This window comes from Mchenga conophoros, linkage group LG1, assembly GCF_057382185.1.
Source record: "Mchenga conophoros isolate Kocher_MC1m ecotype Shallow Benthic linkage group LG1, M_conophoros_male_GT1.1, whole genome shotgun sequence".
Lineage (NCBI taxonomy): Eukaryota > Metazoa > Chordata > Actinopteri > Cichliformes > Cichlidae > Mchenga > Mchenga conophoros.
The window spans coordinates 4,859,850-4,885,167 of record NC_140526.1 but is presented as its reverse complement, the minus strand read 5'-3'; the positions used below and the strand labels follow the sequence as shown (position 1 = coordinate 4,885,167).

The window sequence follows — 25,318 nt, the reverse complement described above, 5'->3', positions numbered from 1 at the left end:
GCTCCCTCTCGTCTGCCTCTCCTCCACTTCTGCATCATGTTCCTCTGTTTCCTGTCTTATTGTGAAGGTCTCGTGTTTCCATGTTCATTCTGTTCGGTCTTGCTTCCCGCATCTCGTTATGGTTATTTGTGTCAGGTGTGTTCCCCATGTGTTCTCACTTCCTGGTTATCCCTCTGTGTATTTATGTCAGTGTCTTCCAGTGTCTTCCTCAGTTCCATGAGGAACTCCCTTATTGCTGTGTACCTCTCTATGTGTTCCCCTGTGTAAATTATTATTAGATTTTTCCAGTTTAGTTTTGTATTGTTTTGCATCCAGCAATAAAGCTGTGATTTTTGAATTCACGTCCTGCCTTTCAGTCTGCATTTGGATCCTTTTCCTGTCTGCACACAGCCACATTCATGACAATCCAGTAGTTGCCAAGACATTTCAGTCTGGACCAAAATGGTATACAAAACTGATATTTCCAGTTCTGCTTCTTAAAAATGATTAGCAAGTTAAAATATCAGTGTCACAGTAATTCTGAATTACTCTGAAATCATATTTTTTAAAAATACCTCATTATAGCTGGCATAAATGTCGAGGCCTTCAAAGGAACCACTGGGTTTATACACGAGGGTAACAACATTGTCAGAACTCATTGATGAAACAGTTCCTTTTATTTGATCTTCTAGTGGAAACTCTTCCAGCTGCATAATTGCTCTTGTGAAAAAGGACAAGAAAATATTAGGTTGTTGTAAAGACTTTCATTATTTTCATACCACAAACAGTCTTAAATACCTTAAAATCTCAACTCTCTGTCGTTCACTCTTACATACATATTTGATCAAAGAGTTTTCAAAAGTATTAAACTCCAAAAGGGTAAAAACAATCAAAAAAACGATGCTATGATTTGGAACGAATGAGTTTACTTGATAGCGTCATCAAGGCTTCCCTTTTTAAGAATGTTGTCTACATGGTTCATACAGCAACAGGAATCATCTGTAAAATAAAAGAATTAAAATATATGCACATTTTCACTAAATTCAAGTTGATTGAGTCCTACAGAATCTGTCACATTTCCACCTGAAAACTTTGGTACATTCTGATTTACTTGTGTTACAGAAGAACAAAGGTGTAGGTGCGACATTTCACCCTGAAGCATGGAAACAACAGCCTTCGGACAAAATGAAAGCAGCCTACCTTTCTGACACTGATCCTCGCAGGAACCCTGACCTCCTGAACTTTGATCTTCCATTGTGTTCAGTCTGTTTTTGGGGGAGGACATGCAGAGGGTTGGTGTGACACAAAAAACACCAGCCACCAGAGAAGCCAGCACTTCATCCTGTATAGTGGACAGAAATGATTCGAAAAAATTAAAATGGTAGATGATGCCTGATGAGGTTTAAGTTTTATTGAGCTATAATAGAACATAAAACCTTTTAATTTAAGAGACAAATTTGTGGAAGGTCTGTGGGCTTTAAGACCACTCTAAACTCTATGATGCATGCCTCCCCTGAGGTCTTCTTCTTTACTCTCTCCCTAGCAGCTCCATGTTCAACATCCTTTGTGTAACATATCCACTATCCCTCCACATGGCCAAAGTATCCCATCCTTGCCTCTCTAACTTTGTCTCCAAACAGCTCACACTGATCTGTCCCACTGATAGATCTGTTTTTAATCTTGTCTATTCTGGTCACTCCCAATGAAAATCGTAACAGCTTCAGTTTCACTTGGTGCAATCGATCTATCACAAATCCCCCCCTGACAATCTTCTGCACCCATCACTGGACAAAAAAAGAAATAAATAAAAATTGGCCCTGACATTTCTAGTTGGTTAAAACAGCATATGGTCCAGTTAAGTGTGCACACTATTTGTGCAACAAAAAAAATAATTCCATACACATAATATGTATATTGATACTAAAACAGTATTTCTTTCTAATCATGCTGGTACACCTGTTGGGTTAGGACATCTCAGTTTCACTGCAGTGCAGCATGTGACACTTGAAAACTGCACACTTGCTATTAATTTTATTTCCCTTCTTTCTTAGTTATGTCCATATTAATTATACCTTGCCCCGCTGCACTGTTTCTGGGGCTGCTTTCCCTCCTAGAGTACTTCTTGGTAGCACTAGAAACAGCACCCTCTTGTGTCCGCAGGGCTTACTTGGCACATTTTTCTTTGACTATTTCTTTTTTCTTTTTCTATTTCTCTTTCAACATTTTAGCTTTTCTTTGTCCATCTGTATCAACCACTTCAATACTAAACGTTGTTCTACAAGGTGCACAAACAAATAGGGAAGGTATGGGAGGGGCCCGTTACATTAAGAGATTTGATTGGACAGTGTCAGCAATGGAAATTAACAAATGGTCTGCTGTCACCGCTCACAGGGCCTGTGTAATAATATTGACAACGAAAAAGAAATATTGGCATATCGGCCCACAGGTACATTAGCAGCCCTCAAGAGTACTGGAAACCTGAGGCCATACATACCACCAGCAACTGCACGTCTATCCCAGCAGAAGTAGGGAGGCCCAAGAAGAAGTCCAAGCAACCCTGGACCACCACCCTGTAATCAAAAAACACTTCTTTGACCACGGGTAAAATATTTTTTGTCATTCTATCTCAGGAATACTTCCTAATACCAATCAGGATACCGATTAACACTGATTTCTATCGGTCACAGTGAAAAGACTTGAACAAACAGCCTGTTGTGAATCAACAAGTGGTTACTTACAACAATAAATTAACATAACATCATGTTATGTTAAAATATAACATATACAATATAATATGTATGTGTAATAAAATGTTTAACAACATACTTTTCACAAACAATGCACAAAAGTATGTTGTTTTAAAAAGTACCTATGGCGGAAAAAAGAAGACTAACACCTACAACATTTACATCTGAACATATTAACAATTATTTTTTAAATGCAGAGTAAAAAGAAAACAACAATAATATTACAGCTGTAATAGGAACTTGTTGCCATTTCATGTAAATTATTTTTTAAATAAAAACGTGCTGTTAGAGATCTATCTATCTATCTATCTATCTATCTGTTTACACATTCAGCACTAAGTTATCTTTTTAGATGCTAATTTATTCTGAAATTTAAGGCAATTTATCGTCACAGGCCAATTGCAGTATGTCACCGCTATGACCAACAGATGGCAGTAGTGCATCAAAACAACCTTAAAAACAACTTCAGCTGGTTGTTTTTCTTTTTTTTTTATATATATTTTTTATACTAAATATTATGAACTTTTTTCATAAATATACAAATGAGTGAACACATCCCACTTTTTCCACTGTGACAACAAAGTTCCTGAGTCTGATGCCAGGCCACAGACGAGGTTGTGAGAGATGCATGAACCTGGTATTGTTATTATATGAAGTAGAATTAAAGCCACCAACTCAAGTCTAATGTAGATTTAGAGGCCATCTATATGTTTGTGTATTTGTGGCACTTCATGTTAGTCTGTTGGCAGCTGTACTGGCTCATCATGCAGGTGTCCATTCTGGCAGGTGGCCCTCACATTATAGAAACGATGAAAAACACTAAAGTGGAATAAACATGATCATACTGAATAAACCAGACTGTAGACATTTACATTTTACATATACACTGTGTACATTGAGGTCTTACAAGTGCATGTATGGTACGCATATGATGATATATAACCTGTTTTTATTACTGGACTACAGTAAATAGAATAACGGAATTACGCATTCCAGTGTTTCTGATAAATTTCTGTAATCTATACAATAGCATAGCACAAAATAATACATATCCAATACACTATTAGTATGTATTGCAGTGCTTATATGAGCTATTGTGTTTTGCATGATTTCCCTTTTCTTGTTGAGATACAAATGCTGCCCGTAAAATATGGATTTTGTGTGTTTGGTTAGTTGATGTGAACATAGCTCACCTTCAGTCTGTAATGTAAGCAGTATCTAATGGCTGCTCACCTGGAGGAAGATCAAAACCAAAAAAACCAAAAAAAAAAAGTGATAACACAAAATTTCTATTTGTAAAATCAGAAAAGAGAACTACAAACCATATTAATGTGGATATTCCCAAGATGTGAAATTCCTATTTGTCAAAACATGTTTACTGATTTGCTGTCGCTTATGTTTTTTTTAATTTTTCACAAAGCTGGATGAAAATTCTTTAGCACTAGTTAACCTTTCTCCAAACTTCAATAAAGCGCTTAAGTCTAACAGAGTAAGTTTTTTCAAACACTGTGTTTATTTAAAAAATTTGAAGTACTTGTGCTTTATTTTAGATTATGAATGATGAAACTCTCCTGAGTGGAACTGCTCCAATTTAAATTCACAAACAACAACAACAATAATGTTGTCACAGTTATATAGTTTATCTCAGTGTGTCGATTACATTACTTTTTCTTTTTAATTTATGTGTGTATAAACTGATGTATAAGGTCAAAGAAATCATGCAAAGCCCCTAATTACCACTAATGCCCATGATGAGTGTATGTACTTATGACCACAACTGTAAATACTCAACACACACATGCAACACAGTTTACAATAAAAAGTGTTTGGAACAGTCGACTTTGAATGTACTATATGCTGATTTGTATGTGCTGACATTCAAGTTCTGAAGAAATAATTCTTTACAAACACTGTGCAAACTGATTGAAAACATCACCTCTTCCCAATGACAGACTTCTAGCTCTCGGTTATGGGCAAAAGACCTTTAACTGACAAATAAAGGCTATCTCATCATCTCATCATCATCATCATCATCAGCTAAAAGTTCACTGAACTGTTTTGCTGCACTATCCTGCAATATCAAGCACTGCATACATGACATATTCTTAAAACATCAAGACCCCATTAACCCTTATGTTTGGATTTGGAAGCAGTTAAAGGGTTTTATTGTTAAACTGGAGACATTCAGCAGGGAGGTGTTTCCTCTTGTCTTAGATTAGATCCACTGATAGGGACATCTCTGTCTAAGCAACCTCTCTGACTGATGACAAGTGCTTTCATCTCACCCTAATCCATGCTGACTGCCTATCAGCCACCTTCTTAGTTTCTAAACAAAACAAAGTTTGTTCTTTTTTGTTAACTTATAACAATAGCAGAAATTCTGTGGAACAATATTCAAGGAATGTTACTCAAGGGATCTTACAATATCAATGATGTCAAATTGATGACTGAGTTTATAGAAGTATACTCACCTTATACATCGCATATCTTATAACTAGTAGTGTGTGTGTGTGTGTGTGTGTGTGTGTGTGTGTGTGTGTGTGTGTGTGTGTGTCCAATGTAGTCGATTATCTCGTTTTGGTGGAAAACCACATCGGTCCGACTAATAAAAGCGTCAATTTTGAATCAGATAAGCTAATACCGGAAGTGCATTGCCTTCAAAATATAAAAAAAAATCATGTATAGCTATCATTAATAGAAGATAGTGGAGTTATGCTACACTTTCGTTGATGCCTATATCAAATGCTTATCAAGTTTATCAAATAAGTGCACCTTAAAAAAAAGTCTTTCCTTACCCAGCAGCACTTTCTCACTCTTTCACTGCTTAAAACTGAATTCCGTATTTTTATGGACCCAAGTTCTCATGTTAATTAATGTGTGCTATTTGTGCTCCTTTTGGATAAGCCAAAACATTATTTCATCACTTTCCTTCTTAATATTCTTTTTGGTGGTGAGATGAAATATTATAATGAAAATAAATGAGAAAATCTGGAGAATATAAGTTTTGCATCCTCTTTGACTCCTCCCCACAATCAAGCCCGACTATGTGTTTATTTTGAAAGGCACTGCAGGAAAACGCCGTTAGCGTGATCCAGGTGCAGTAACAGCAGGATCCGAGGACCATTGTCCGTCCCGGTCCCGGAGGGTGACAACACGGGACCTGTTTCAGGACAGGACTGAACGCAACTAACAAAGTACCGGGCTCCCGAGAACATTTCCTCCGAGAACAGGGAAAACTGGATATTTAAAGGGCAAAGAAACCGTCTAATATGTGTTTTTAAAGGACAGGTCCCGATCTGAAACATTCATATTCGACTGTTTACTTCTTGCAACTGCTGCTGAAGTAATCGGTCGAGTGTGCTGAACTTTGGACTTTGCAACTTTGCTGCTCTGGTTAAATTCAGCTGCACTATTTTGGGCATTATTATCACGAGACGCGGTTATTAGCTCACCGGATCTGGACATGATCGCAGTAAAATTAATGTCAAGCTTTCCCGTGGTAAACGCAGTTTCCTGATAATGGTCATTGCTGGTTCTTTTTTTGAAGTGCACGTTGGAGGTTACTAATTAAGGAGCGACTTTGATTTAAATTAAATGCGTGCGCTCTCGTGGGCAACTCCCGCTTCTGTTAAGAGCTCAGTCCGCGAAGGAAGGTGACACTCGCTGCCAGCGGAGTAAAAAAGAAAACGAGTGAAGCTGTGTGCACTCACGGGAACATTTTGCTTACTTTTATGTAGAAATTGTAACTGTATCAGGGATGGAGCTGTTTGGCAGTTAGCAGATGCGCTCTTGAAGATTGCTGCAGACTGTAGGGACTAGTTTACTAAAGTTTGGGTTCTTTTTACGGCACAAACCAGCGAGTAAAACACGACTGAGAGATCTTATTTAACCCTTGGGATCGAACTACAACGAAGGAGGTCCCCTCGAGCCCGCACCATGGCCACTAGCTCGCGGGACAGCTGCTTCTGGTTGCTCTGGAGACGCACCCTCCTCGCGCTTTGGCTGTGCGCTGTAGGAGCGCGTGCAGCGGAAGAGAGCGCGTTTAACACAGAGGTAAGACGGCACAGAAGATGTGAGAGGCTTCGGGCGCCTTTAGGCATCGCAAATGATCGAAATGCTTTATTTTAAGCAGTCAACACAAAGCAGGGATTCTCCACTGTTTTGCCATAAAGAATTCTGTTTGACTTGGGTGTATATTTCTATAATATCACGTTAATTAAATTAACCATAGTTGTGCTAAATGTTACTCATCTGTTAAACGGCGTACTGACTTGATAGTTATTCTTGGAAGCGCAATATGTCCATGCCTATCAAAAATAAGGCAGAGCACACGATCCATTTACCGCCTGTTACACGATGATGTTGGTTTTGTATGAGTATTTCGAGGGAACACCTTGAACATTTGACGGTCCATCCCCAGCAAATGTGCATCAGACACTTAATTTTGCTTTTCTCCTCTTTTTAATACTCGTATTTCTGCATTTTTCACAGTTTGAAAACTCTAGCACAGTCGGCGATAATTTGATACTGGAGTGATATATTGGAACACGATTTTGTTTCGCTTTCAAACAAAAATATATCGTTTATTTCTTTCATTTAATCTTAGTGTTTCCCCGCTGAGTTAACACAGATTTAGGCATGGTTTCCTTTTGTGCTCTTTTTTCTGTTTGCTTGGGTGCAGATGTGAGAGTCAAGAGTGCAACAAGCCACTATGTCTATTATCAGGTTTGGGAAAGTCACCTGCTTACATGCGCGTGTGTCACCTGTTGATTACAGGTTAATTACACACACTGTAGACTTTTGATAGCAGATAAATGTTTCTGTACACATTTAAAACTTTTCCCTCCATTAAACACACATCACATATATCTGCATATATCTGTGTGCGAAGAGTGGGTGGCAACAACAACAACACTTGGCAATAGTAGTTCTATGTTGTAATTAAAACTTTCTCACAAATAATGTTTTTAGACATTTTGTGAAAAAAAAAAAGTCCTAGTATTGGACCTCCTCCATGGTTCACCTGGAGTGCACACAGTGCTGGGCAGCTGATGGCTCAGAAATTATGCATCTTTTAGTAAATGTATATATCGTAGTTTTTCTGTTTTTGTTGTCCTCCTTTAATGAGCACTATGCCTGAATGTAGGAGTGCTGCCAGTTAACTTAAGTAAATGGTTAATCTTATGTACACACATGCAAAGATGCTTTGTGACTAATCATTACCTGAAGAGCCAAAGTTTCATAAACTGTTTTGGAAGCGAGCTCATTTCTCAAATATCCACTGGCTATTTCTTTTTTTGTAGGTTTCGCTTCCTTGTAACCAGTGAAACCATTGGTACACATTTATTCCATGTGTACTTAGGTGTGTCAGTAAATGCCAGAGTATCAAGTTGGAACTTGAACCACTGCTTCTTGTACCCTTACTTCACCAGTCCAGCAGTTCATCCATCACACTTGTTTGTTTTGAGAGACAAAAACAGATAAGAGTTGACAAAAAGTTGACCAGTGCTGGAGTTTCTGTTGTGTGTAGATTGAGAAAGAGAAAGAGACAGACTGACAGACACTGAGACCTCCCAATCATTAGAGGTGAGCTTGCATTACCAAACTCACTGACCTTGGTGTGGGGGTGTTGCTGTCTGGTTGTCGGTCAGTTTACAACATTTCCTGATTAGCTGTTAACATAGTTGTGGTGAATGTGTGTGTGTGTCTGTGTGTGTGCAGGTGTGTGCTTATGCACAAAGGCAGACAAAGAGTTTCCACATTGTGTGGACTGATGAGAAATTCCTAGCCGCTTGTTGCTAAATGTGCATGTGTGTTTGTAACAATTGAACCCATGTTGTCAGTTTAACCTTAGGAGTGCTCCATACATGCAGAGGTTGGTGGTCGGTGCATCCTGGGAACTGTGCTTTTCTAATTTGTTGAGGCACATACGGTTTGAGTATCTGGAGAAATGCTTGACCGCTTCCAACTTAGGATATTTTAAAAAAGAAAAAAAAACATGGCTCAGAAAAAATTAATATGTATGAAAATCAGGACAGAGATGAGTACTGTTACCCTCCAAATGTTAGGATGCCTGGGTCGTTGACCCAGGGTTTTTGAGTTTATTATATTATTTATACTTTCTAGTCTTTGGTTTCTTTGAGTTCTGTCTTATGGTTTATGTCTCTGTCTTCTCTAGTTGCTCTGTCTCCCCTGTCACCTGTATCCCCTTGTCTAGTTTGCGTCTCTGTGTATCCTTAGTTGCTATATCCCCGTGTCCAGTCAGTGTCTGTGTCTGCCCTGGTCCCATGTCTCTGTTCCCTCTGTTGCAGTGCGTGCGAGTCTGTGTCTTTAGTTCAGTCTGTGTCATGTTTCCTGTTTTATTTTGAAGGTCCTTGTCTGAGGTTAATGCATCTGGTTTTGCTTCCCCTTGTCTCGTTAGGCCTGATTTGCTCCAGCTGTGTTTCCCTCCTGTTACCCATTCCCTGATTGCGCCCTCTGTGTATTTAAGCCCTGTGTTTCTCTGTATCTGTGTTGCGATCTACTGGTTACCTAGCTGTGTGTTCTGTCAGTCCACTGGTGTAAGTTTATTTTGATTTTTTCCAGTTATGTTATATTTGAGTTTAACATTAAAGCTGTTTTGAGTTCACATCTGTCTCCGGAGTCTGCACCTTGGGTCCTATTCCTGCCCGCCCAATTAAAGTCAGTATGCAGAAAACAATTGTGCTATGCCATAAGCGCTATGATTCATTTTGCAAATATACAAATGCTGCCTTAAAGTAAATTATAATAGGCACCTGTAGCATCCATCTTTCCACTTGACCAGCTAAGATAATCTTAGTGTTTCGCAGCAACACAAAAACTGATCGCTTAGTCTAAAAATCAGAAATTGTTCAGTAAATCTTGCAGAGTGGAGACTGTCAGATTACAGTATGTTATTTGACAACCTTAGAAGAAGAGCTGTTGTTTGTTGATGACTCAGCTAATTTTTCACACAATTTAATGGGAGGCAAGAACTTGCTTTAGTGAATAAATGAAGTCTAAGAGCATTCGCCATCACTAACTATAGATTTATGTTTTGGTATTTTCAATGTGTGAGTGCAAAATATGCTTGAATTTCAGTAGTAATAACAGAAGAAAGAAGAAATGAGTGTATATTGTGCAACGTAATCAACATAGAAAATTAAATAATATATATTTTGGTTTGTTTTAAAGAAGCCAATCTGTGTTGTATTGTGTTAAAATTAAATTAAATACCTGTTTTGAAATCTATACACATATTGAAGTACTCTATCTGGAAGTCTGATCCTCTCTTCAGGCTGTGTTTTTAGAATGTGGCCCCAACTCCTACTCTGTCTGGACAAAAAGGATGAAGTGGGAGGTTAAAAGAAAAGAGGGAAAAAGAGAGGGATTATTAGTGTGTGTGACAAGAATCTGAGATATTTTGATTAGCAGAAGGGAAACACAGAGGGGAATTGGATAGATTTGTTTATAAAAGAGGGAAGGAGGGACAAAGATGGAGGGAGTTGACGGGGAAGGTAGCGCTCTGTCTCAGCTGTGCGGCATGTGATGGCTGAATGTGACAGCTGTTCTCTAACTGGGACACACACACACACACACACACACTGTGCAAATGCATGCTGGGCCTGGGACTCCAGGGCATGTCAGGAAATACAATGGACCCTCTTGTCTGAGGAGAGGGAACTGTGAGCGAAAAGTTTTGAATAAGAGGGAGAGAGAGCGGATGAGGGAGTGCAGACATGGACATGATAAGAAAAGCTTGGTTTATAGAGAGAATGCAAAATGTGTTCAGCAACAATTTGTAGCTGAAACAGTGAGAGTGGTAAGAGGAGGGGGTAATAGGTGACTTATTGCAGCACACAAGTAGACTGCTATTCTCTTTGCAGCCATCCAATCTGCAAACTTCCATCTCTTCAGGTTCTGCACACTGTCCCTCCACTTCCTTGTGATTGACTATCATATTCACACATATATACTACAATGACGGTTGGGGATGTGATGGAAGGGGAATGATATTTCTTATCGTGCATTAGAGACATTGTGCTCTTGTGTATATGTGTTTTTGTGTTTACAAGTATTTGAATATGATAAACGACAGCGACAGCCGTTAATTCTGTGCTATTTTCCACAAGAAGTGTCAAAAATAGTGACGCAACTGTGCACTACTGTAGGCTAAAATAATCAAGGTTTACCTATCGTGTGTTTCAATGGTGAGAGAAACCAGTGCAAACTTGTAGATAGTTTGTACGCTTCATTACTCTGAGGTAAAAATGCTAAACATCAGATCATTGCATGATTGACTCCACTGTGGATTAATCTAAACTTTTTATTGCTGTTATTATTTGTCATGTGAACAGCGGGTAATGTTGCTCAGCACTGGACACTCCTTTGAACTGCAGCGCAAGCTTGTCAGTTTTTTATGATTCAAACCACAAGTGTTTAGATCAGCTCACAAAAAGAGAGAAACAGAGAAGTCTAAATGAAATGCAAGTCTTAAGAGTTGACTGCTGAATCCACACCGACGCCACAACAGCTTCTGTCCGACCTCAGCTTTGCTATTGTGTGAGATATGTCTTGGGCTGAATCTAGCCCATAACACTTCTAGCAGCATGAAATAATTTAAAAATTACAATTACATGTCTGGATGTAAAATCAGAGTGTGGTTCATACCTTGATTTTTGATTGAGAATTTCAGTTTTTATTTTTGTATCTGGATGGAAGAACGCTGATAACAAGACAAGAAATTCTTAATTATTAAAGCATAGGTGAGAATGAATTAGTTCATATTAACTAGCTAGTTATTGAGCATTGAGCCAACGGTAGTTTGTTTAAGGTCATTACAAGCAGCTGTGATAAGACTAATGTTATGGTTAGATTTACATCATTTTTCTTTTTAAATCACATAACTTATTTCCATTATGTGTTAAATGAAGCCCCACTGATAGACTGCACTGCTGCACTTCTTGCATTTCTGATCCCTCCAAATTAAACAAATACAAATCTCTTCTGTTTCCTCCTCCTCTGTCGGTCTCACTTTCTCTAACACTTCTCATTTACTTATCCATCCTCTTGGTAGGACGTCAGAAGGTAAAAGATGGCAGCAGACCAAGCCTCGGAATAAAAGCTGTTAGTATCTTGGCTGACATTGTGGTGGGCACACACAAATGCTCTCTCACTTCCACACACACACACACTGCCAGGTTTTACAACTCCCTGTATATCGCTGGGTCTGGTTTTGGCAGGTAAGCTCAAGGACTCTTTGAAAGACCATTTAATAGACGAGGCCCAACGTGTACGCACACACATACACACACGAGGCCTCTCCTATTCCTTACGTTGTTTTGTATTCAGCTCAGCTGACGAGGGAAAGTGAGCAGCCAGGCAGAAGTACTTTACTACTTTAGACGATGGAGGTGAGGGTTCATAAGCCCCCATACGTCTTCCTAATAGCACTGAAACTCTGCCCTTGTACCTGACAACAGCCTGTTGTAAATATACATAGATTTAAAAGCAATGGGACAGAGAAAACACATGTAGAGACAACAGCAGATGCCTTCCACAAAAACACTGAACATAAAGGCATGAAGTAGAGCTGGGCGATATAAGATTTTTTCATATCACGATATGTTTTTTTCATTTCAGGCGATAACGATATCTATCACGATATAAGCCAAATAACTATATTTGTAAGATTTAAATGTGCCGTTGCTCACAAGTAAAATGTGAAATAATCAGCAGCTTGTTTTTATTTAAATATTTATTTCCCATAATAAGTTCAACAGGGTAGATGTACTTAAGGAACATGAGACTTTTTCAGATAAATAAAGGCAAATATTGCAAACTACACAAAAGGCAGCCACTAAAGCGTTTAAGTTTCAAAATAGAACAAACGAATCAGACTCCTAAATTGTCAATTCTACTTAGAAACAAAATATTAATTCTAAAAATAAATCTTAGTTTGTTTTACAGAAGAACAGACAAAACTGACTAACTTTTGTCAATATCAAATAAACTGAGAACTAAAAGGAAATTCTCAATCTCTCCTTGTTGTATAGCTTAGCTTTTCAAACAGTTTTAACAGTTACTTTAGTCTGACAAAAGCCGAATGACGAATTAGCGCTTCCAGTCAGAGACTGAGGCTACGTCCACACGTACACGGGTATTTTTGAAAACGGAGATTTTCCGTTTTCGTTTTAAAAAATAATCCCGTCCACACATAAAGGCAGAAATGAAGGAATGCTATGAACATGCCAAAGCAGCAGGTGGCGCTAGATTCCTAACTGTGCAGAAATGTTGGCCAATCAGAAGTCTAGAAGCCTCGGTGGGAAAAAGTAAACAAAGCTGGGGCATAGAAGCAGAACCGAGTCGTATGTGTAGAGGGACAGTAACTGTGTGTATATGTAAGCATTTAAACACTGCAGAGAGTAGAATTAACAGTATTGTAGAAATTCATTTCACCGAAACAATAACGTGGCGCACAGTGTAACGTCAAAAAATGCGCACACCTTTGACGCTGCGTTTTCTCAGTTTTTCTAGTCCACACGTAAATGCAAAAACTGAGTTTTTAAAAATCTTCGTTTTCAGTGACCAAAAACGCCGTTTACGTGTGGACGAAAGGTGCAAACGCATAGAAAAATCTGCGTTTACAAAAATACCCGGGTACGTGTGGACGTAGCGCATGCACCAGTTTATTGTATTTCCAGACTAGCTTTCGGCACAATTTACAGTGCACGCTACTCTGTTTTTTGTCAGACTTGAAATAGCCAAAATACCTTCACACTACGGAACTTCTCTGGCTCTTCCGTTCGACAATCTCTCCGGCATTGGAACCATCATCTGTTTTCTCTTCGGTAACCTTCGGTCACGCTCGGTTGATTTCTCTAGTCGGCTCACTCTTTTCCATAATTACCCGGGCAGTACGGTGGCTGGCTGCTTCCCAAACAAATACACATGTGCGGCTTGGCACTTACGCTGTACGTAACAAGTCACGTGACGTGACGCTGCGGCTGTGATTGGTTCGGCTCTGCGCTACTTAATTTGGATTGGCTGTTCTTTTTTCTTTTTTTTAAGAGGACAAGAGCGGCGAGGTCTATCGCGATAGTTTAATTTTTCTATCGAGAAAGTTATATCGCGATACATATCGTTATCGTTCTATCGCCCAGCTCTAGCATGAAGGCAATTACTGTTTTTATCAGGTATTATTACAGCAACCATGTGGAGATGCTGATCACAGAGGAGAAAAGCAAGTGGCTGACATGACAAAAGATTCTTTAGAAGGCAGACTTTTCTTTGCATTGCAGAGTTTCTATCAGTGCATTGTGCACTCAGTGGGCAGCCTCAGTTAAATCTGGCTGGGCTTAGGCAGCATAGATATGGTAAACTGTTCTGTGATATACAGTGCTGTGAAAAAAATATCTGCCCCTTCCTGGTTTCTTAATTTTTTGCATATTTATCGTAGTTAAATGTCAAAAGCAAAAAACGAAGAAATCAGGAAAGCAGCAAATACTTTTTCACAGCACTGTATGTGATGTTACCTGTGATTCAGTCTTCTGCATAGAGGGAAATAAACTCAGGGTCTTTCTCGGCTCACCCACTCTGTGTGTGTGTGTGTGTGCATGCTTTTATAGAAATTGATATTTCTCTCCACTGCTCCTTCCTCTGTGCCTGCTCTGGTCAATTGTCCATTGGTTGCTCTATTACAGTGTTGCAAACTGCTTGGTTTGCTTTGATGGGCAGTAGGAAATGTGAAGAGCATTTGCTGAGATGAAGTGAAAAGTAATTCTTTTTACAGATTCTCTGTCATTTGGGTGATGTGTTTTTGACATTTAACATTTAAAAATTGAGAAGTGAAACGTGCAGTCTGGTGTGCATTCTCTAATGGCAACATTTTTTCCGATCTTTGAGTAACTGCAGCTGTAGAAAGTATAAGAGGGGTGTCTGTCTTTGTTAAATAGTAAAAACATACATGCTAAAGTTAATTGAAAGGAAAAGAGCGCCTTTTCAACAACAACACCTGTTTTCTTTGCCTTGACTTTGTAAGAGAGAGAGAGAGTCCTTAGATAAGTCTTTCAGGAAATGTAAGTTAGTTTGTACGTGTGTGTTTGCAACCTCCTTATCTTAAGTCAGAGGTGGGTCAGGGTCACATCCAGTTGACCTCTCTACACTTCTTCCTGCTCCAAAACACGAACGCACACATATGCACACTTAATCACAGTGCTAACAAATGACTCTACTGCCAGAAAAGCTTTTGTTCTGAGGTTTTCTTACCAATGCAAACAAACAACAATGTTATTAGTGTGTAAATGGCAAGTATTAGATCACATAACCTTTGGTTAAAACCTGTAAGGTGGTGAATGAAGAAGCTCCTGGGCCAAAGTGCTTCACTGGCTTAGAGCTGAAATGCTTTGGTTTTTCATGCTTGAACTTCAGCTGGTGATTGAATAGACCGCAGTGTAAATACAAAGCTCTCAGGTGCTGTATAATGATCTGTTTGCCTCACTGTACTTTACCTTTGTGTTACTTGTGTTTTCACTGGGAACCTTTTCATTTGAAAGACCCAGACCAAGCACAGAAATACTGGAGCTTGTGAGGTTTTGGGGAAACTAACTGTGTTTTACTAAAAGATAATCTTTTTTTGGAAGATGAGTTTTCTAAATGATCTGCAGCTGTATAACGTTGGTGAAGCACCTAATAATATGTAGTTTTTTTAACGAAACAAACCTGTTGGCTTCAGGTAAATAGATAGAAGGTGCTGATCCAACAAACACCATAAGTTAAAGGGTGACAGGAGTCATTCACTACCTTAATTGAGCTCATGAAATGCCATGAGAACCTGGAGTGAATAATCAGTCAGGCGTTATGTTCCCTTTATGGTAGTTCAGCTCATCTAATCATAGAAGAACACAAACAGGCAAAGTATTTCTTGTTTTGTCCACTGTGAAGTAGTAGCATTTGCCCTTATGGCTTGTTTATTACCATCATCCACTAATCCATCATTCGGTTTTCTTCCCCTTATCCAGCTCAAGCTGCAGGGGGAGGGGTAACAAGCCTATCATGGTTATAAGATGAATGTGAGACAAAAAGAAAAAAACATTGAAAAGGACGAGTCAGTTTATGCCTCTGAAGGAGTGGTCAAGTAAATAAAGGCCTTTATCAGGTAGCATTTTGCATTGTGAAAGATGGGTGTGATCTTGAGAGCTGAGAACAGAGATGTAGCTATAGCACATGCGTTACCAAACGTGCAGACACACACACACACAGTAACAAGTCCCTGAACTACCCCTGGGAATGTGACTATGTGTATGAGTGTCAGTATCACAGACTACCCCAATATGGAGGGGTTTTTCTGTGTGTGCATGTGTGTGCATGTTTGCATGTGTGAGTGTGTGTGCACAAACGCGTGTGATATTGGGTTTCTACATAACAGGTGGAATAGTCTTTGCGTCATCTATGATTGAGACAAGTATCATGTTTTCTCCCTCAAGTCTGTCATTAACCCCCACCCTCCACACTACTGGGCTCATGCTCCACTAATACATCACATGCTGAAGGCCCCACTAAGTTTTCTTCAGTTTGTATACCAAGCATTAAATACAGCACAACTCACAGCAGAATACGTTTTGAAAGAGCAATTTACTTTTTTAAGAGGCAGGGTTTACACAGTAAAAGTTATTAGATCAGGCGGAGAGAAGAGGGAAACAGACACACAGGGGAGTGTACTACCAACTTCCAGCATGGCCTACACAAGCACACTCAGTCACATTTAACCCTGTTTACATACAGTGATGAATGTGTTTAACCTACTTTGAATAGGTGACATAAGTGGACAGTTATCATGTGAACAGGTAAAACAGTACGAGGTATAGCAAATGCCTTTGAGACATTTTTATACACAGAAACAGGAAAAGTAAGCTAAGAAAATATATTAACACACTTAACCAAAAATATGGTGGGTCAGCTCAGGCTTGGTGGGAAACCAGGATTGTACACTTGCAGAAATAATAAATATGAGCAGCTTTCCCACAAAGATCAAGGCAACATGTCAACATGTTACAGAAGCCAAGTAGAAGTCAGACGTTATGGTTTTTAGCTCTTCAGTGCTTTAACTGCTAATATGCTTATAAAACAGCTGTTGCTGTGTTCTTCTTAAAAGTCTCTTGTTCCACAGGCTCGTCTGTGTAGACTAAGCTGTTAAAATGAAAAGTATGCTATTTTTGATAATATTTAGTTCTTTCTAATGAGCTTAAATTCAAATAAACATGCTCCAGATGATACAGTTTTTGTAATGTTGATTATAGGCATGGCTGAGGATGTACGGTTACCTGCCCCAGGCTAGCAGACAGATGTCAACCATGCGATCAGCTCAGATCCTGTCCGACGCTATCAGCGACATGCAGCGATTCTACGATTTGGAGGTCACTGGACAGATCGACGCTCAAACTCTAAGGTCAGCATGACTTAACTGTAGTGTTTTAGTACAGTATATCCATTAATGAGGCCCAAATAAACTGGCAGTACACACGAGTCCTAAATTTTAACTAAACAATCCATTTTAATCCTTTATTCATTGATTTGTCTCAGAATGCTGGTAAAAAAAAATCCTCTGTAGTGTGAAAGAATAGACAGCTGCTTCAGACAAACTGCTCACGAAAATATAGCAGGACAAGAAGGTTTAATGTAATGCTCCCCTTCATCTCTTCTCTTGGTTGCTTCATCCTCCCAACATAAACACACACACACACCACTTCTTTCATCTCCTACAGTGCTATGAAGAGACCCCGCTGCGGTGTGCCTGACAAGTTTGGAGGCCAGATCAAAACCAACGTTCGGCGGAAACGTTATGCCCTCACTGGACATAAATGGAACAAAAAGCACCTCACTTACAGGTAACAACAAAGATGAGCCGATCTGCCACAAATGTACAGTACAGAGAGGAAGTGAATGTAATCTCTGTCTGTTTGAGGCTTGAGTAAAGTCGGCTTTTATATGTTGCTTTTTTTTTTGTTTTTTGTATTAAGTATACATTTGCCGCAGTGTGCTAGAACTCAAACTTGCCTCGTCTGAAGATCTTTGCTCTCATCTTCTTCAAACTTTCCAGACACTGACAATTTCTAACAGCATATAAATGAAAAACATTAATGCTTAATACATTTTACTTCAAACTTATATTGGCCACTCTCCTTTTTCTATTTCTCTCTTTTTCCCCATAGTATTCAGAACTACACTCCAAAAATTGGAGAGTATAACTCGTTTGAGGCCATCAGGCGGGCCTTTAAAGTCTGGGAGAGGGTCACCCCACTGAGCTTTGACGAAATCCCCTACCGGGACATCAAATATGGACGCCGTAAGGAGCCCGACATCATGATCTTCTTCGCTTCAGGTTTTCATGGAGACAGCTCTCCTTTTGATGGGGAGGGGGGCTTTCTGGCTCATGCCTACTTCCCTGGACCTGGAATGGGTGGAGACACGCATTTTGACTCTGATGAACCATGGACCATAGGGAACCATAATGTACAAGGTAAAAGATTTCTGTCAATCTGTTACATTATGGATTTTATTATTTTTTAGACTTTAAAAATCATCTTGGCTGATAATATAGGAGAACGTTTTATTGCCAAGAGACAGATTGTTTTGTGGCTTTTGTCTTAAGGGTTTGGATATCAACAGTGTGTTATTTGGTTAAATTCTTTGTAGAAGTGGATGATTGAGGCGTTTTTGTGGAGGCCCAGCTGATGAGCAGTTTTCATCACTGGTCGTGTCATGTTGTGCCGGTTGTAATGGATCTATATAACAGCTGTCCCCGTGGATTTCCCCCACAGCTAACTGGAGTTGGCAAGGCTCAGCCACTTACATCATCTCTCATTTGTCAGGCTCGGCTGCTCCACTTACCTTTAAAAGTGGACTCCCTGTGACATCTCTCAGTCTTTATCCTAATGAACTCCCTATAAATTTGAAATATACCCCAAGTGATAATGTTAACATCTTTGTCCTGACTAGAGCCATAGCCATGACTCTCCCCTAAAAACAAAAATCCTTAAAATTCTAAAATAAATTCTCAAAATGTCTTAAAAACGCATTTACTATTAGAAGGTCTTAAAAAAATCAAAACTGTTCATAATTTAACTTGGATCATAAATGTTTTTAGTCATGTAGCTACATTGGTAAACCCATCTGGACAATGTTCTTACACTGAGTCAAAAACTCATAATTTGCCTCACTGTTAAATTTGAGCCAGTACTAGTATGCTTACTTGGAAGGGGTATATTGTCTTTTTATTTAAAATCCCATACAAAAAAGGTTGAATTCTAACTTCCTCATACCTGAAAAGACCCTGAGGTGACCTGCCAAACTTTAAGATAAATTATTACTCACCCTAAAAAGCTACAAAGTATATTTACCCATTCTGTCTTAGTCATTTGTATACTGAATGATTACAACAGATGCAGAACAGATCAGGATGGTGCTGCCCATTTTTATGTGATTTTGAAAATAATACTGTATCAAGAAGTGATCCCATTAGAGGATTCACTAAGGACCGACTTAAACAGGCGTTATGTCTGGAGGAAAAACTATTCTATAAGTCACCATAATGTAATAATTCTGGGTTAATGAGAGAAGAAGCTTCGTTTCTAGCTTGGTCTGGGTGTAGATGCTGCTTCTAGCAGTTATTGGCTTTAAAGACAAATTATTAGACGGATCATATCGAAGTAAGTCAAATATTTTATGCTCATATTTACGCCCTCAGGCATCCTTTGGTAGGATGAGCCCATGTTGACCAGTTAAAAACCTTAACAACAGTGACAAGCACTAAGCTAGTTATATGCAGAAGTGAAGAATGACAAAAATGCTGTTGCTGATTAAATGGGGACTTTACTTTTCAACAAAAGCCTTTTTTGGCCTGTCTGTTATCTGCATATCCAGCTGACACACACAGCTAAGTATTGTGTGTGTGTGCATGTACAAGCCTGTATCTGTGTGATCAGTTGTGTGTGGGATGTGTTGCAGGATCACAGGGATGGATGGAATGCCACTCTAAGTGGGAGTGTGTTCCACTTGGGAGATGTGGAGACTGGTCTTTTTGCTGCACCATGCTACTTACACCGCTTGAAAGCAAAGTGCCGCTAAATTTCATTGTGGTCTTCACTTTAGTTGCCGCGTCTAAGTAGTCAGTCTTGTCAAAAATGTAGCCTTTTATGTGACATGCAAGTTTTTCTTTGTTATTTTCTTTCGGAGGACAGAGGTCATGCAGATTGGTCTAGTACAGGGGTGGTGGAACTCCAGGCCTCAAGGGCCAGTGTCCTGCAGGTTTTAGATGTGTCCTTGATCCAGCATAGCTGATTTAAAGGGTAAATTACCTCCTCAACATGTCTAAAAGATCTCCAGAGGCCTGGCAATGAACTGATCATTTGATTCAGGTGTGTTGACCCAGGGTGAGCTCTAAAACTCGCAAGACACCAGCCCTTGAGGCCTGGAGTTCCCCACCCCTGGTCTAGTATGTGCCTGATGGAGTGACAATTGAAAGTCACAAGTATTTATTTTTAACAGCAACAATTTTCTTTCTCAGTTTTTTAAACCTTTAAATATCATATATGTAGTCCACCCATTTTCTTCCACTTTCAATTGAAGTTCATGTTGGATGGTTAGCAGTCAAAATTGTATAATTTTAATTGTAATTATAATGGATAAATAATAACCGGTTAAAATAGAAATACAATTACAAATACAGGTTTCTAACAATTGAATGGATAGCTGTATGGATAAACCAATTGAATTTTTTTGCATAAGAAAATAATTGAGGCATAATAGTTTCAACTTTTTTTTTAAAAAAAACGGTCAAAAAATATGTGGATTAGCTGTTAGTAGTAACTAAAGTCAGTGGACTGAAAAAAGGCTGAAATAATAAATCAGTTTGTCTGGTCCCATTTTAGGACGAGTTCAAATGAACACAATGAAACAAAGAAATGATGTTGATGAAGACTTTTAGTCAACATAACAGGGGTTATTTGTCTAACGTGCAGAAAGAAGATTATTCTTAGAGCAGCAGATGTGCTGAAAGAAAAAGCGAGACTTGAAGAGTGACGTTAAAGCCTTAGTCAGCATATGCTTTGCTGAAGGGTCCTCAGAACAAAATGAGCTCTCACCTCTGACCTCTTTTTGAGTTGTATCAGACAAACCAACCCGTTCTCACTCCCAAAGCGTAACATTTTACGCTAGGTGACAAATCGTCACCATATTACGTTTTCGGCTACCCACCACGTTCCTAGATGACGACCTCGGAAAAAAGAGGAAATATGAGAACCGTCTGGACTGAATCTACACATGTTTGCTCTTTTTCTTCAAATCACTTAGAAACACGCTATTTAACATCATTAAAGTCCTGGTTAAGGTCAAGAATAAGGTTATGGTCAGGGCTAGGGATAAGGTTAGGTTTAGGGCTGGAATACAGGGCTGGAACGTCTATTACCGCGGGAGCGTCATTGCACTGGATTCCAGCCATAACCCGCCGCGTACCATAAGAACGCCGAAGGTCTCCTTTCGCGTTCCTCAGGAACGCCGCGGGACGTGACAAAACGTCGACATGTTACACCTCGGGAGTGAGAACGCTCTGGACAAACACAGCTTAGCAATCAATAGAAAAATTATAGACAGCAGCTGACGATAAAGCACAAATGCATTTGATCCACTCATCATGGTGTTTTCTTTCCCTTTCCTTGACCTCAGCTTCAGAAAGAGCTCTTTTACTAGGCTAAAGAGTTTTGGTGTGAACCTTGTGACGCACAGTGTGATTAATCAGGCTTTCTGGCAGGGAAAACAAAAACAGCTTTTACACGTTATCCACAAAACTCAAACACCTTTCGCTCAGATAAAATGTGGTAAGCTGGTAACGGGAAAAGGTCAGAAGCTTTTGTGGTCAGATGAGACTGATGATGATGAGTAAGTTTCTGGCAAAAGGCAGAGCAAACTTGGGTAGTGGATTTTGGTTGTCTAGGTGGTGCTTTAGTCTGCCCTTTTTTACACTGATAGTCTCCCTGTGGCAGATGAATGAGGTGTGAGGCATGATAAACAAGGGAACAAAGCTTTAGGGAGTTGAAATAGGTCAAATGTATGTGTGTGAATTAGCAGTAGAGGAACCGGCTGAACCTAACCAGGCTAAAGCATTTGAAGTGCAATCTTGCTTTTCTCTTTCAAACTGGTAGTCACAGTTACCTCACAAAGGGCTCTTTATCTCTCTTCATTCATCCTGAGCTATCTCTACCACTCTGTCTTACCCTCTTCTATTTTCTCCCCTCGAGTGTTAGCTGGCGCTTAGCATGCCGTGAGGACATTCATGTGACTCTGGACTTACAAGATGAACTGTGTGCATCCTGTGTGTGTTTCAAAGAGGAAATGAGGAGATGCACAAAATAAGGAATCTACAGCACCCCCCCCCCCCCTTCTGTTCCACGTACAGCAGTGACATCACCAGTACACCCAACAGCATGATGTCACTGGCACCAATCTGACCAATCTGTATGGCCAATTATAGGGTGAACAAAATGGGTAGGAAGTTCAAAGGTCGCTCAGGCCGGAGCCTAGGGTGAAAAGCAACAAAGAGGTATTGACTGGAAGGGAAGTACCCAGCTGTGTGCTGGCTTCGCTTTAGAGATGAACTTATAGAATATGACATGAAAAATGTAAACCTGGTTTCTCTCTATTTTTCTTTAAAAAAAAATCTCAAAGTAGTCTTTTGTTCTGAGAGGATGTTGGTCTGCAGTGGTCACTACGTCACAGCTGCACAGAGTGATATTATTGCAGTGGCAGTGGATAACAGGATGTCTTGGTGGGTTAAACGGGACAGAAATGCATACAGATTCATATCAGCAGTCATTAGCATGCCTGTGTGTGATTAATGTTTTAGATCTAAGGAGATTTTTGTGTGATAAATAGAAAAGAATGAACAGACGTTCCTATTCGTTTTATCTGATATGTTACAGATACGTAGACTTGTTATACGTTGTTCTGTCATGTATGTGTAAGATGCTCAAGAATGCATGTTGAATTTTCCATCATTCTGTACAAAGTTATACATCCCCAGTTTTTTCATGAACTTTGATCATCCCTGTATGTCTGTAAACCAACAGTTTTTATGTATTGTTTAATATTTTGGGATTTATTTGGGATTTTTCATCTATCAAAGACAATGATCAGTTTACCACCAGACAGTCCCCTTGCTCTTAGTTTGAAAGTTGTTAATCACCTACCACAGTACTTCCTTTCTCGTGTTTTGCTGTGGGCTCGCTGGTCAGGTCACAATGTTGTGGCCCTTGATGTCTCTCAGCTTCCTTGATTCTCTTATGGTCTCCTGTGGTCGAACAAACTCCAATTCCACCATCTTGGATTGCAGTTGGATGGATTACTCGAAAGATCGACTGCATGTTTGAGGGTCAATGTTAATAGAACTTGCTGCAAGTTGAAAATTACACTTGGTTGCAGATAAGGATGGGCGGTATGAACGGTATATGGTAGAAACGATACAAATCTGGCGAACGGTAGAGATTTTGACTATACCGCTCTACTGCGATAGCACATGTTGATGGTGTCATCAAGCTGCGCCTGTTTTGGTTGAAAGCATGGCAGCGGCTATAAGCAATATCTTCTGCAAATTATGCCGGGCGACAGTAATAACAAAGAGAAGGAGCACTTTTATCGAGTGGAAAAACGTTAGCGTTCATCCTCCAGCTTCACTGTTTATATTATGCTAATATTATGCTAAGATAGCTGTGTCACTAGCGATCAAGTAGGACACAATTATATACCAGCTAGTCCAACTTCAGTAACCCTACAAAAGTCACTGCTGTTTAGTTTTCTGTCTTCATTTATGTTGGAAGTGATAGCAGCTTTATGTTTTAATGTTTTTTAGAAATCTCTCAGTCAGAACATGGCATATCATGTTTAGGTGGAAACCTGCTTCCTGCTAACTGGATTTAATAAATTCTGTTTTCATGAATGCCTGGATGTTAAACTTAATTGTTACACCTGGTAAAGCAGCAATGCTGATCATTTTATTAAAGATGAAAGAATTTAGCATTAGTTTTTAACTCTCAGTGATGCTGCAGTGTTCGTTTGACTTTGGGACCTGAAGCAGACAGAGTTTTGGACCCAAATTACTCCGCAGGGCTCCTGATTACGGCAGCCGTAATGCTCCGACAATCCAACAAGTGGTGCGGCTTCGTAGCTTACCAAAGTCGTACTAAAACATTTTTGCCAGATTTCTGTGCACTGTATACCACATGAAATCGGTTCAAGGTTAGTAAGCACAACCAGAATTCATAGATAAGGCACATTAAAGGATTTTAAGTGCCCCTTATAATATGGAAAATACGTTATACAGAAGAAAAGAATATATGGCGATATATATCGTTACCCCACATGCTTCAAATTATACCGCGATATGGCTTTTAGACCATATCGCCCAGCCCTAGTTGCAGATGTGCTTGCGAATGCTGTGGAAACTACACATTCTGCCTGGAGGATGTGAAGATGTGTGCACAGCTGGTGCACTGAAGTGTAGTGACTGTGGAGACAAGCTGAGTTTACGACACAGAACTCTGTAAAGAGTGTTGTGTTTACACTTTGATAACAACATTTTCATGACTCTAACAATGACTGAACTCTACAACACCTACACCCCAAGCAAACTGAGCGTTCTGTGAATTTGAGAATCTTGATACATCCACATAATCCAAGAAACTAAAGATCCAGACATCTTTGTTCTTCATGACAAGAAATAAAACCGTCACAACAGGAAAATCTCTATCTTAAAGGCTATTGTGTCTGATATTACCAATTTGTTAAATCCTCTGCCTATAAAAATCTCTCTATGTTTAGGGATAGGGATTGTGGAAACTTTGAGACCGGATTGAACCCACTAAGCAAGCACTGGGTGTGGTTTACTTTGTTGGGGGTTTCCATCTTGCATTTTGTACTGCAGTGCAACTTGAACTCGGTTAGCTTTTGTGAGCCCTTTATTTGTTTGCCTCTCTCCCCTTTTATTCTAACTTATCTCTCATTCATACAGGTAATGACCTCTTCCTGGTAGCAGTCCACGAGCTGGGACACGCCCTGGGCTTAGAGCATTCCAACAATCCTCTAGCCATCATGGCTCCCTTCTACCAGTGGATGGAAACGGAGAACTTCCAGTTGCCAGAGGATGACCGGCGGGGGATACAACAGATCTATGGTAGGAGTTTATTTTTCATCCTCACACGTATCTTTTAAATGATGCAGACATGAAATCTTATTCTTGATATTAAATTGTGACCAGTTATCCACTCAGTTTAAAGTATTGTGTCTGTGACTTCCTGAAGGTCCTCCTGACAGCAGTCCCACCCAGGCCTTGCCTACAGTTGCACCACGTCGCCCAGAGCCCAGACCACCTCAAACACCTCCTCGGCAACCTGATAGGCCCAGGACCACCGAAAGGCCAGATCATTATGGACCCAATATCTGTGAGGGAAACTTTGACACTGTTGCTATGCTCCGAGGAGAGATGTTTGTCTTCAAGGTAAATGGTTTGCGGATTAAGAAATTGAGAGTCTTTGTAAAGTGGTGAA

The 25,318-nt window shown here is 39.6% G+C and overlaps 1 protein-coding gene across 1 annotated transcript in view; it reads left to right on the top strand.

Moving 5' to 3' along the window:
- Positions 1 to 5,836: 5,836 nt before the first annotated feature.
- The window catches only part of mmp15b (matrix metallopeptidase 15b), a 33,973-nt gene continuing 14,491 nt past the window's right edge, over positions 5,837 to 25,318 (top strand). Inside the window, exons 1-6 of the mRNA XM_085289055.1 lie at positions 5,837 to 6,779; positions 17,024 to 17,172; positions 17,489 to 17,611; positions 17,936 to 18,243; positions 24,784 to 24,945; positions 25,073 to 25,269. Of these exons, the coding sequence (XP_085145181.1) occupies positions 6,663 to 6,779; positions 17,024 to 17,172; positions 17,489 to 17,611; positions 17,936 to 18,243; positions 24,784 to 24,945; positions 25,073 to 25,269 (1,056 nt within the window). The 5' untranslated portion in view covers positions 5,837 to 6,662. The remainder of the gene's footprint in view (positions 6,780 to 17,023; positions 17,173 to 17,488; positions 17,612 to 17,935; positions 18,244 to 24,783; positions 24,946 to 25,072; positions 25,270 to 25,318) is intronic.